The sequence below is a fragment of the Macaca fascicularis genome, chromosome 20, assembly GCF_037993035.2.
Source record: "Macaca fascicularis isolate 582-1 chromosome 20, T2T-MFA8v1.1".
Taxonomy (NCBI): domain Eukaryota; kingdom Metazoa; phylum Chordata; class Mammalia; order Primates; family Cercopithecidae; genus Macaca; species Macaca fascicularis.
The window spans coordinates 55,467,442-55,479,269 of NC_088394.1; the positions used below are offsets into that span (position 1 = coordinate 55,467,442).

An 11,828-nucleotide genomic window follows, 5' to 3' on the forward strand; every position below is an offset into this window, starting at 1 on the left:
GAATGCAGGATGTTTCAAGTATTACTAAAACAGAGTTTTACAAATATATGGTGCAATGTATGTGTTTATACATATACATGCATATTCATAGACCCTCATATATACCACATCTACTCACAATATACATATGTACATGTATGTATATGTGTGCATATATTGTGCCTGTGTGCACACATACATGCCCACATGTATTCATATTTTTGAAGCTCTGGTGACTTAATCTTCTTTTATTTAGGCTTAGGCAGTGTTAAAGACAATAAAAGAAGAGAACTTAGACATCAGCATCCATCTTATTTTTGCTGGATTACTTGCTAATGATGACGTCCTGCAAGTTAAGTATGGTCTATTCAAGATACTATGAAACAGAATAAGTCAGCATTCTTTTTCTTTTTTTTTTTTTTGAGATGGAGTTTCGCTCTTGTTGCCCAGGCTGGAGTGCAATGGCATGATCTCAGCTCACTGCGACCTCCTCCTCCCGAGTGCAAGCAATTTTCCTGCCTCAGTCTCTTGAGTAGCTGGTATTCCAGGCACCCACCACCAGGCCCAGCTCATTTTCGTATTTTTAGTAGAAACGGGGTTTCACTATATTGGCTAGGCTGGTCTCGAACTCCTGACCTCAGGTGACCTGCCTGCCTTGGCCTCCCAAAGTGCTGGGATTACAGGCATGAGCCACCCGCCTGGCCCAGAATAGGTCAGTATTCTAAACATCCTCTTTTCCACTCCCGCTATCACACCATGCCTAAGCTCTCATCTCCACCTCCAGTCAGTAACTCTTCTCCTGGCTGGAAATTTTGTTTTAGTTTACTACTATTTTCATTATTCTGAGACTTTATTATTATTTTTATTTCAAGCTTGTGTGGGTTTCAGACCGCATTTGTCATTAGAAATGCAGTAATGCAATCACTTGTAAAAGATTTATGGTTTTCAACAGTGAAGTACATTTTCTACTATTCTGCTATCATGCCTTTGTAGATATTTGTAAGTATCCTGAGATAGCAAATGAGCTCTTAATAAATATTACCATTTGCAATTACTTATTTAGGTGATTCAAGGTCTGCTGAATGTTGTGAAATCAAAATAAATTGTGGAAATAAATTAGCTGAGGCTAACAAAAGACTTGCTGTCATGCTTAATTCTCATTTCAAATAATTTTAGTGATTGAAATGATCTTATCATTCTTATGCATTGACTTGTAATATTTCATCTTTGAACTTATAAGATAAATATGCACTAATAAAATGTAACTTTTATCAATTTTCCAAAATGCATTTAATATAAAATATCTGATTGTAAAAAGTTTCTTGGTACTAAAAACACAAATTAAAATGAGCAAAATGATAAAATGAACATAATGCTAAAAGGAGACTGTTGACAAGTGAATGTGCCATATCCTGAGATATTTAACCAAACTTAATTCGGTAATGAGAGCTTAACACATAAATATTTCCAAGACTAGTTTTCTGAAATGGCTGCAGAAAGAGCCCAAATATTCACACAGAAACTCATACATGGGTCCCCACTGTAACAGCCCAATGGGTTCACCTTGCCCGCTGCCTAGAGAGAGCCAGTTAATCAAGATGAAAATTTCAATGGAGAAAGAGGAATTCACGCAGAATTAGCTGTGTGGGAGACCAGAGTTTTATTTTTACTCAAATCAGTTTCTCCGAGCATTTGGGGATCAGAGTTTTTAAAGATGATTTGGTGGTTAGGGGCTTAAGAAGTGGGGAGTGCTGATTGGTCAGGTTGGGGATGGAATCATAGGGGGTCGAAGAGATTTTCTTGCTGTCTTCTGTTCCTGGGTGCGATGGCAGAACTGATTGAGCCACATTACCGGTCTGGGTGGTGTCACCTGATCCATGGAGTGCAGGGTTTTCAAAGTATCTCAAGCACCGATCTTAAGTTTCACAATAGTGATGTTATCCCCAATTTGGGGAGGTTCAGAGTCTTGGAGCCAGAGCCTGCATGACCCCTAAACTGTAATTTCTGATCTTATAGCTAATTTGTTAGTCCTGCAAAGGCAGACTGGTCCCCAGGCAAGAAGGAAGCCTTTTCAGGAAAGGGCTGTTATCAATTTTGTTTCAAGCCATGAACTGAATTCCTTCCCAAAGTTAGTTTGGCCTGTGACCAGGAATGAACGAGGACAGCTTAAAGGTTAAAATCAAGTTGGAGTCGGTTCACCAGTATACAAAATAGCAAACACCAGGCATGTTCTGTTAGAACCGGACATGAAGCAGTTGGATGTAACTAGGCCACTCTGAGTTGTCTCTCTCTTTTATTTAGTTCAGTCATCCAACGGATTTCTAATGTATACCAGGAACTTTTCTAGGCACCGGGTTAAACAAAACCGACAACATCCTTCCTCTCATGCAGTTTACATTCTAGTGAAAGAAAACAGTCAAGAAGTAAAATACATGTATACATTATTATAATAATATAACATTAATAACCTAATAGTATTGTAAGATAAAAACAATACAACAAGGTCATCTCTCATGAGTGGTGCTAGGCTGGGAATAAGTGTTTCAACAGGTTATTTAGGGTAAGTTCCTTTGAGAAGTTTCATTGTGGACTTGAAGTTGAGGTAATGCACCATGTGGATTTCTGGGAGCATTATAGGCAGAAGGAACGGTCAGTTCACAGGTGCTGAGAGAGCAGGGGGTACAGTGTGAAAGCCTCTGTGCTGTGGTGGAAAGATCAAGCGTGAAAATACTAGGTCACAATTACTCACCTCTCCGCACTGCCATAGACCCTGTAATAATTTCCAGATCGATGGTTTTTAAACCATTGTTGTAGTTTTGTGTACTATTTGACAGATGAAGAAACTGAGTCTTAGAGGTTAAGCTACTGGCTCAAATTCACAGAAATGTAATTTTGTGGGCATGTTCAGCTTTTATAGCGCTGCCCTTCTCTTGGAATCTTAAAATCCTTATTTTCTCCAAAAGAAATTTTAAAAGAGTTCTGGTTGAGTAACTCATGATTGCATGACTAATAAATGCTAGAGATGGGACGAAAATCCAGTTCTCTCTGTTTTTAAGGTTGATGTTCCTCTACCTCTCTGGTTTAGATAATTGTCCCTTCTAAAAATGCATGCTAAAATTTAATCGCCAGTGTGGCAACATTGTGAGGTGAGGCCTTTTTAAAAACTTTTATTTTAGGTTTAAGCGTACATGTGCAGACTTGTTATATAGGCAAACTCATGTCACGGGGGTTTGTTGTACAGGTTATTTCATCAACCAGGTATTAAACTTAGTATCCAATAGTTATTTTTTTCTGCTTCTCTCCCTCCTTCCACCCTGCATCCTCAAGGAGACCACAGTGTCTGTTATTCCCTTCTTTGTGTCCATGTGTTCTCATCATTTAACTCTCACTTATAAGTCAGCATTTGGTTGTCGATTCCTGGATTAGTTTGCTAAGGATAATAGCCTTCAGCTTCATTCATGTTCCCACAAAAAAAATTATCTCATCTTTTTTATGACTGCATAGTACTCCATGGTGTATATGTACCACAGTTTCTTTATCCAATCTGTCATTGATGGGCATCTGGGTTGATTCCATATCTTTGCCACTGTGAATAGTGTTGCAATGAACATTAGCGTGTGTGTGTCTTTATGGTAGAATGATTTATATTCCTCTCTGAGTATATCCAATAATGGGATTGCTAGGTTAAAGGCAAGTTTTGTTTTTAGTTCTTTGAGGAATCTCCATACTGCTTTCCACAATGGATGAACTTATTAAAACTCAAAACGTGGGAACTTTAAGAGGTGATTGGGTTATGGGGGTTCTGCCCTTAAGAATAGACTAATGTAATCTCAGCACTTTGGGAGGCTGAGGGAGGAAGATCACTTGGAGCCGGGAGTTTGAGACCACCCTGGAAAACATGACAACATCCCATCTCTACAAATAATTTTTTAAAAAAGATTAGCAGGGTGCAGTGGCTAATGCCTGTAGTTCCAGCTAGTCAGGAGGCTGAGGCGGGAGGATTGCTTAAGCCCAGGCTTCCAAGGCTGCAGTGACCTAGAATTGTGCCACTGCATTCCAGTCTGGATAGCAGAGCAGGACCCTGTCTCAAAAAAAAAAAAAAAAAAAAAAAAAAAGACTATAATCATAGGTTAATTGATTCATAAATTAATAGATTATCATGAGCTTGGGACTGGTGGCTGTAAAGAAGAGGAAAAAAGACCTGAGCTAACATGCTTAGCTCCTCATCTTTTATAGTCTTGGGACTGCAGAGAGTCCCCACCAGCAAGAAGGCCCTCACCATATGCAGCCCCTTGTCCTTGGACTCATCAGCCTTCATAGTGCTAAGAAATAAATTCATTTTCTGTATAAATTACCCAGTTCCAGGTAATCTGTTCTAAGCAACAGAAAATGGACTAATGGTAACAGACATCGGCCATGTATGTCTCAGGGCCTGCACGTGGGGAGAAGAAATCTTGTGAAATCGACTAATAAATTACACCTAGTATACACCTACAAATGGGCAATGTGAAGTTTAGTAAATTTCCTAGAAAGGAGAATAGCATTTTGAAGCACACTTTGTCACACTGAAGAATCTGAGTCTTTGAATGGCTTACAACTGAGAGAAGAGATCTTTTTAAAATGTGTAAGATGGCTTTGCTTAAAGAGAAGAGAATACAAACTCTTTTGAAGTTTTGACTGCTGGTTAGATTCCTTAGGCCAGTGGTTCTCAACTGGAGGCAATTTTGTTTTTCAGGGATCATGGCCAATATCTAGAGACCCTTTCAATTGTCATGATTTGGGGTGGGAGAGTGCAACTGGTATCTTGTAGGTAGAAGCCAAAGATGCTGCTCAACATTCTACAATGCACAGTTCAGCCCACCTCCTACCCCTCAAGGGAATTATCTGATCCAAAATACCAGAGTGCCAAGGTTGAAAAACCTTGTTTTAGCAGCAAGGGGAGATTAAGATGTAAATTGGGAACTAGTGTGACTAAATTCAGAAAGGCTGCTACAGTTGGCTCCTACTACTTAGTATCCATGGAGGATTGGTTCCAGGACACGACATCCTGCCTGTTCTCCTGCAAATAACAAAATCCCCAGATGCCCAAGTCCCTTAGGGGGCCTGCCAAATAGGCAGATAGGGAGGGCTGACTGTATTAGTATTTTGCTTTTAATCAGGGAGACTGATCTAGTTGATTTGCATGAACAAACAGCACTAGCAACATTTCTCAGCAGGGAGGAGGATAATATAGATGGAGGAAGAGTACAAATTTCAAAGCATATAGACATAAAACTCTGGAGTTGCTTCATATTTTAGCTGTGCGATTACTTACTAAAATTCTCAATGTCTTCATCTATTAAATGGGAAGTGCACAAAGATGTACGTTGCATTGTTTTGGGATTAAAAAAATATTTTCACCAAAGTTGAGAACCACTAAACAAATGTTAATTATCTTTACTGAAAACATGTTCAAATTGAGCAAATAATACTATTAAATGATGGGGAATGAGGTACAAATTACGGTCTCTGAGTTTCCATGAGAAACTGTGAGAAATGTCCTGAGTCAGATGCAGGTTTTATCTGGGTGAAACCAGACTCAATTTTGATCGGCAGGTGTCAGCTGTTGGACGTAAGTTCTACTGATTTCCTACTCTCCCAAATCTTAGAAGAAAGGCGTATTCACAGAATGAATGCAGGCAATATTTGAAAGACAAAAATCACTTAAGATATTTTTGAGAGCTGGTAACTAAACGCTTACCTTTTTTTTTTTTCCCTCTTCTAATTATAAAATAATAAATTCTAGAAAGGGAATTGTACATTGTAGGATATTTGTGAAATATACTACACAAGAAATTAAAATCACTTCTAAGATCAACACATAGCAAAAAAAATCAGGGTTCACAGCTTTGTCTCAGCGGGTGGCTATTTGCTCTCCCTGTTTTAGATAGGTTGATTTCTCCCCGGTTTTCATTCCTGAAAGCCAAAGTAACCATTCAGGCTCCCTGTCACTTAAAGAGGAGGAGATTTATTGCATTTAACCGAAAGGGCACTGTTGGAACAGGGACAATGTAGTAAGTTAACTGTAATCAGGGAGGTCCAGACCAGCTCTCCTGGCCTCTCAGGTCATTTCTTATCTGCTCCTGTTGCTTGGTCATCAGCAGCTGGGACTCTGTTCACAGAAATGCTGCTGGAGAAAAGGCTCAGCAGGGATCAGCTTTCAGCTGGTTGAGTGTCACAGGCTGGGTGGCTACTGATTTTTTATGAGACCTGTTTTATCCTATCAGCTTTACTTTTCTGCAGGCAGAGGAAAGCATATCAAGTAATTACTCCTTCAATAACTTATAGGAAAGAGGTAAAGTGAAATAAGCTTTTGGTTGGAACTCAAACACAGCCAAGAAGTACTAGAAGACAAAATTCCACTCAGCCAAGGAATAGAATATTGGGGTCAATGTAGGTCTTTTTTCCTTATTTTTGGCCATAAAGAGGTATTTAGTTTTCAGCATAGGAAACAGAGCCATGTCCTGGCTTTCAGGGCTCCAATTCCATGGGCCATGGCCTCTGTGTATACATGAGGGTCACACTGTCTCAAAGGGTCTATCTTTTTTCTAACACCATGATGACTGTGTGTTTTAAGAGGACTTTTTAGTTTTTTGTTTGCTCATTTTGTTTTCAAGACAGTCTCATGAATACATGTTACATATAAACACATGCATTTTAAACATAATCAGAATATATAATTTGGTGGTAATTATCATTACAGTTTTAGGCTACAACATACATTATATTAGTGTAAGAAATCCTCCAATATTTCTTAACCAAGAGCTAACTTCAAATGTAATAATGGGAAATTTTCTATTTAATTAAAATACATACTTTCTGGCTAAAGAATAAAGTTCCTTCTTTTTCTTTTTCGAAAATAGGTTCTATGATAATATAGATATCATATAATTTCCCCTGTATTCAGTCCATTGTAACTTAACAAAGAGAAACTTTGCCTTTGAATTTGAGGAATGTATTTCCTCCAGAGATAAACTTGCATAATGTTTGCTTAAGAACCCAGGAGTTTAATTTATAATTCCCCATTATATTCGGCAATTGTCAGAGTGGAAGGCAATAACAGATTTAACAGTAGGGTCGGAAGGAATGTGAAAACCCGATGTTATTGGCATTAAACTGTAAAACTTTCTATAGGTGCATGATTTATATTAGAATGTGGCATTGGTGGCATCTTGGGTTTCCCTGAAAGTGCTACCTTTGGGGCAGTGGAATGTACTTTAGGGGAATTAGTTTTCTCTGCTTTGTTCAAAATGATCATGAACCCTACACATTTTATTTGTTAAGGCACTGAGATAGGAGCAGAGTTTAAAGTAAGAGTTTTTACTTTATTGTTTTTCTATATGAATTAAGTAACTAAATTTTAATATGAATTAAAAAGTACAAAATTCCCAGTTTTATAGCTTGGAAAAAATTACTGCACCCGTATCAAGAAAGATAATATTAACAATACTTTAAAATACTCTTCGTGATTCCTCCCTGTCTGTAACCCTTCTTCCCCAATGATAACTTCTGTCCTAATCTCTAAAACCACAGATTAGCTTTGTCTATTTTTGAATTTGATTTGATATGAATAAAATCAAGAGTTGTATTCTCCTTTGTGTCTGCTTTCCTTGTCTCACTGTTTTGTTTGTGAGATTCATCCATGTTTCTGTATGTAGCATTAGGTAATTTATTTTAATTGATGTATGGCACATGTAACAAAATGTCATAATTTAGTTATTTGAATATGTTCATTACCTGCAAATTTTGCTTATTATGAACAGTTCTGTTTTCTACCAGCACTTTTAAAACACCAATATTTCTGCAAAAATAGATAGCTTTTACTCTTTTTCTTTATGGAAAAGTTTTTAAAGGTTTTCTTTATTTTTTGTTTTGATCAGTTTTGCTAAGATGTATTAGTTGTGTTTTTCTGTGTATTTATGCTGCTTGAGGTTGATAATGCTTGATATTTATTGCTTAATATCATTCTTCAGTTCTGGAAAATTCTTGGCTATTATTTATTTTAAATTGCTTCTGCACATTCTCTTTCTTTCCTTTTTAGGTTTTTAATTACACATATGTTAGTCCTCTTCATGCCCCTTTACTCTATTTTATTTATATTTCATCCATTTTCCCCTTTGTAGTTTAAGGATGGTTTTACTGACATCTTTTCCAAATCACTAATCTATTCACCTGTGTCTGATCTGCTGTTAAACCCATTTTACTGAGTTCTGAAATTCAATAATTGTTATGTCCACATGTATAATTTCCATTTGATTCTTTTATAGATTCCAGTTCTCCGATGATATTCTTCATCTTACCATTTATTTTTGAAGATATTAATAAGCTATTTTAAGTCTTTACTTGGTAGTCGTAATACCTGGCTCACCTGTAAGTCTCTTGCTATGGTTATTATTTTTTCTTTTAGTCCTTTCTCTTGGGATTTCTATTAATATTTCCCTGAGTGATGGTTATTGGCCACACGAAATTGAAGAGACTGTACCTGTTTCTGGGCAGGATTATAATCTCTGTATAGACTTATCTTTTTATAACGCATCCTTACTTCCAGGGTTTGGTCTTTTAGCGTTTCCCAACTGAAAGCCTGAGGTATTTATAAGTGCCTTTATCCCTTGTTAGGACCCTTCACCAGCTTTTATAGTCTCATCATTATGAAGCTGCTTTGTCAATTCTTCTACCTCTCGGTTTCTCATTTTTGTGAAACTTTTCTTGACCTATGTCCGTACAAATTAGTGCAAAATTCAAGGGAGAAAATTGATTGGAATTTGGGCTTATCTCAGTTTGTCATCTCTCCAGATCTTACTCCCTCAAGTTTGACTGCCTTGATAGCTCTCATGACTTCAAGTTAATATTCAGAGAGCTTTATCTGCTACATGCCAGTCCACCATTACTGAAAGGGAAAATTCAAGATTTAAAAAATATATTCATATTTCATCATCAACTTCTATCTCATAGTACTAAACAGGATTGCAATTTTACCTTTTATTTTTGTGGTGCTTTGAATAATATATATCTCCCCCATTAGACAGTACATTCCAAGATGAAAGTATCGACGTGTGGTTTTGTGCATCATCGTGTTCCAAGTAACTAGTACAGTGCCTGATGCAGAGTATGGAATCAAATAGTATATGAATGAAACAATGATTATGGGGTTTTTGAATGTGTGGAGTGGACAGAATGAAACAATAATTTCAAGTAGCAAGGCAAGAATAAAATCTTCATCCAGAACAAAAGAACCAAAAAGTCATCAGGAAACATATTAAGTTGTCTTATGAGATGGAACTTAAAATCATGGCCTCAGACAGTGATGTGAAATGAGAACAATATTGTCTTCCAGCCTTTAGGAGAACTTATAGGCAGAGGAGGTGCTCTTTAAGGCTCTGATAATTTAAATATCTGGGCCTCAGAATACTTATGAGGACTAAACAAGATATTGCTTTGAAAATTTCCACTGCGAAGCTTAGAGAATATAATAGCTATTTAGCCCCAACACCTATTATATTCTATTGGTTGGGTTGCCATTGGCCATTCCCAAGTAGTAAAAACTAACTTTTGAAACGCTGTGTGCTTAAAATTTTTATACTCCATATTTTTACGGGACAAAGTATTGTTGATTATAGGCTCTCTTGTAATCTCATGTTTGAAAGGGACTTTGGATAGCATCGATATAAGATAAAATACACAGGAGGCATATTGACTCCCAGAGGGTTATGGTTAAAAACAAGTAAGTGGAAGTTTTATTTATTTTATTTTATTTATTTATGTTTTTGAGACGGAGTCTCGCTCTTGTCACCCAGGCTGGAGTGCTGTGGCACGATCTTGGCTCACCGCACCCTCCAACTCCCTGGTTCAAGCGATTCTCTTGCCTCAGCCTCCTGAGTAGCTGGGATTACAGGCACACACCACCACGCCCGACTAATTTTTGTATTTTTTTTACTAGAGATGGAGCTTCACTATGTTGACCAGGACGGTCTTGATCTCCTGACCTTGTGATCTGCCCGCCTTGGCCTCCCAAAGTGCTGGGAGTACAGGCCTGAGCCATCGGGCCTGGCTGGAAGTCCTATTTTACAACTTTGGCATTGGGATTTTTTAGAGCCAGAGAAAAATTAAATTTGCTAACTTTGTTTAAATGAATCAGTAGTGAGTAGAATATTTCATACAAGATGGTCCAAGTTAAAAATAAAAAAATACTCTTTTTCAAATTCTAATTGTCATTGATCCCTTGCGAGTTAAATCAGAGGTTAAAAAATTATCTCAGAATGTCAAAGAGCATAGCATTTTGCTAGAGCTGGGCATCAGCACCTTATTTCTTTAATTTTGGAAGGAGAGAATTTATGCATTCATTCAGTGTATTGTGTTGAGTGAACACTAAGTGCCTAGCTCTGTCCTGGGCCTCGAGGATACAACCAGTTTGGTAGAAGACTGTGTTTCACCTGAAGCATTGCCAGGTACTCCAATATGTTGAGTGTATATAGCTGCATGTTGAGAAGGCCCAGAGAACCAGAATGAAAAGTCTGAATTCATTATCTCAACGAAGAGTTCAACAGGACACATTCAATGCCAGGAACTGCAAATGTGGCATAAATAGGTTTTGGTCCTGGACTGCTGCATGGCCTAAGAATTTCTTTGTTTTGGCTGTGGTCGCCGTGCGGGTCTCGGTTGGAGGTCTCACTGGAAGGTACCCTGCGGTCACAGAGACGGCATCCCAGAGACGATGGCGGAGGGAGATAATCGCAGCACCAACTTGCTGGCTGCAGAGACTGCGAGTCTGGAAGAACAGCTGCAAGGATGGGGAGAAGTGATGCTGATGGCTGATAAAGTCCTCCGATGGGAAAGAGCCTGGTTTCCACCTGCCATCATGGGTGTGGTTTCTTTGGTGTTTCTGATTATCTACTATCTAGATGCATCTGTTCTGTCCGGCGTTTCCTGTTTTGTTATGTTTTTGTGCTTGGCTGACTACCTTGTTCCCATTCTAGCGCCTAGAATTTTTGGCTCCAATAAATGGACCACTGAACAACAGCAAAGATTCCATGAAATTTGCAGCAATCTAGTAAAAACTCGACGCAGAGCTGTGGGTTGGTGGAAACGCCTCTTCACGCTAAAGGAAGAAAAACCTAAGATGTACTTCATGACCATGATCGTTTCTCTTGCTGCGGTTGCTTGGGTGGGACAACAAGTCCACAACCTGCTTCTCACCTACCTGATAGTGACTTCCTTGCTATTGCTTCCTGGACTAAACCAGCATGGAATCATTTCGAAGTACATTGGAATGGCCAAGAGGGAGATCAACAAACTTCTCAAACAAAAAGAAAAGAAAAATGAATGATTCATCTGCTTTAATCAGGGTGATTAGTGGCGCACCCATTGCTCCGGGAACGGTTTCTGCTGTACTATCTGGATACTAAAATGTTACGGAAGTAGCTCTTTGCTCTCCCTCACTCTGCACTTAGTTGATAGAAATTCAGACTCCCCAAGTAAGGGTTTGTGCAGTGTCTTCATGTTGCATATAGTTGAGTGCATTCTTAGCAGTTGGCTTCATGGACAACTCATTAGTGTGTATAATTTGTTTTTGATTTTTCTTACCCAGTGTTAATTGAATTCTTGCTTTTAGACAACTTCCTTTTGTAGTGGTGAACCTTGCCCTTTAGTACAGTTCAAGTGAATCTGGATAATTGTTCATCTTTGCTTTAGCTTAGATACCATGTAGTGGTCTGTGTCTACAGGAAGCTGGTTCTGTCTGCTTCCACAGTCTGCTTAGAAAACTGTCTGACTTCATGAATATAGAGACCAAGTTTACCACTTCTGATGAAGAG

The 11,828-nt window shown here is 38.3% G+C and overlaps 1 protein-coding gene across 1 annotated transcript; it reads left to right on the plus strand.

The window, feature by feature from the left end:
- Positions 1-10,648: 10,648 nt before the first annotated feature.
- Positions 10,649-11,422, plus strand: LOC102123006 (ADP-ribosylation factor-like protein 6-interacting protein 1). Its single transcript, XM_045381697.3, has one exon. The coding sequence runs from the start codon at positions 10,730-10,732 to the stop codon at positions 11,339-11,341; it is 612 nt and encodes a 203-aa protein (XP_045237632.1). The 5' UTR covers positions 10,649-10,729; the 3' UTR covers positions 11,342-11,422.
- The last annotated feature ends 406 nt before the right edge of the window (positions 11,423-11,828 follow it).

Excerpts from the sequence above, each read along its gene's own strand:
- LOC102123006 (XM_045381697.3), top strand. The coding sequence starts at position 10,730 with ATGGCGGAGGGAGATAATCGCAGCACCAACTTGCTGGCTGCAGAGACT.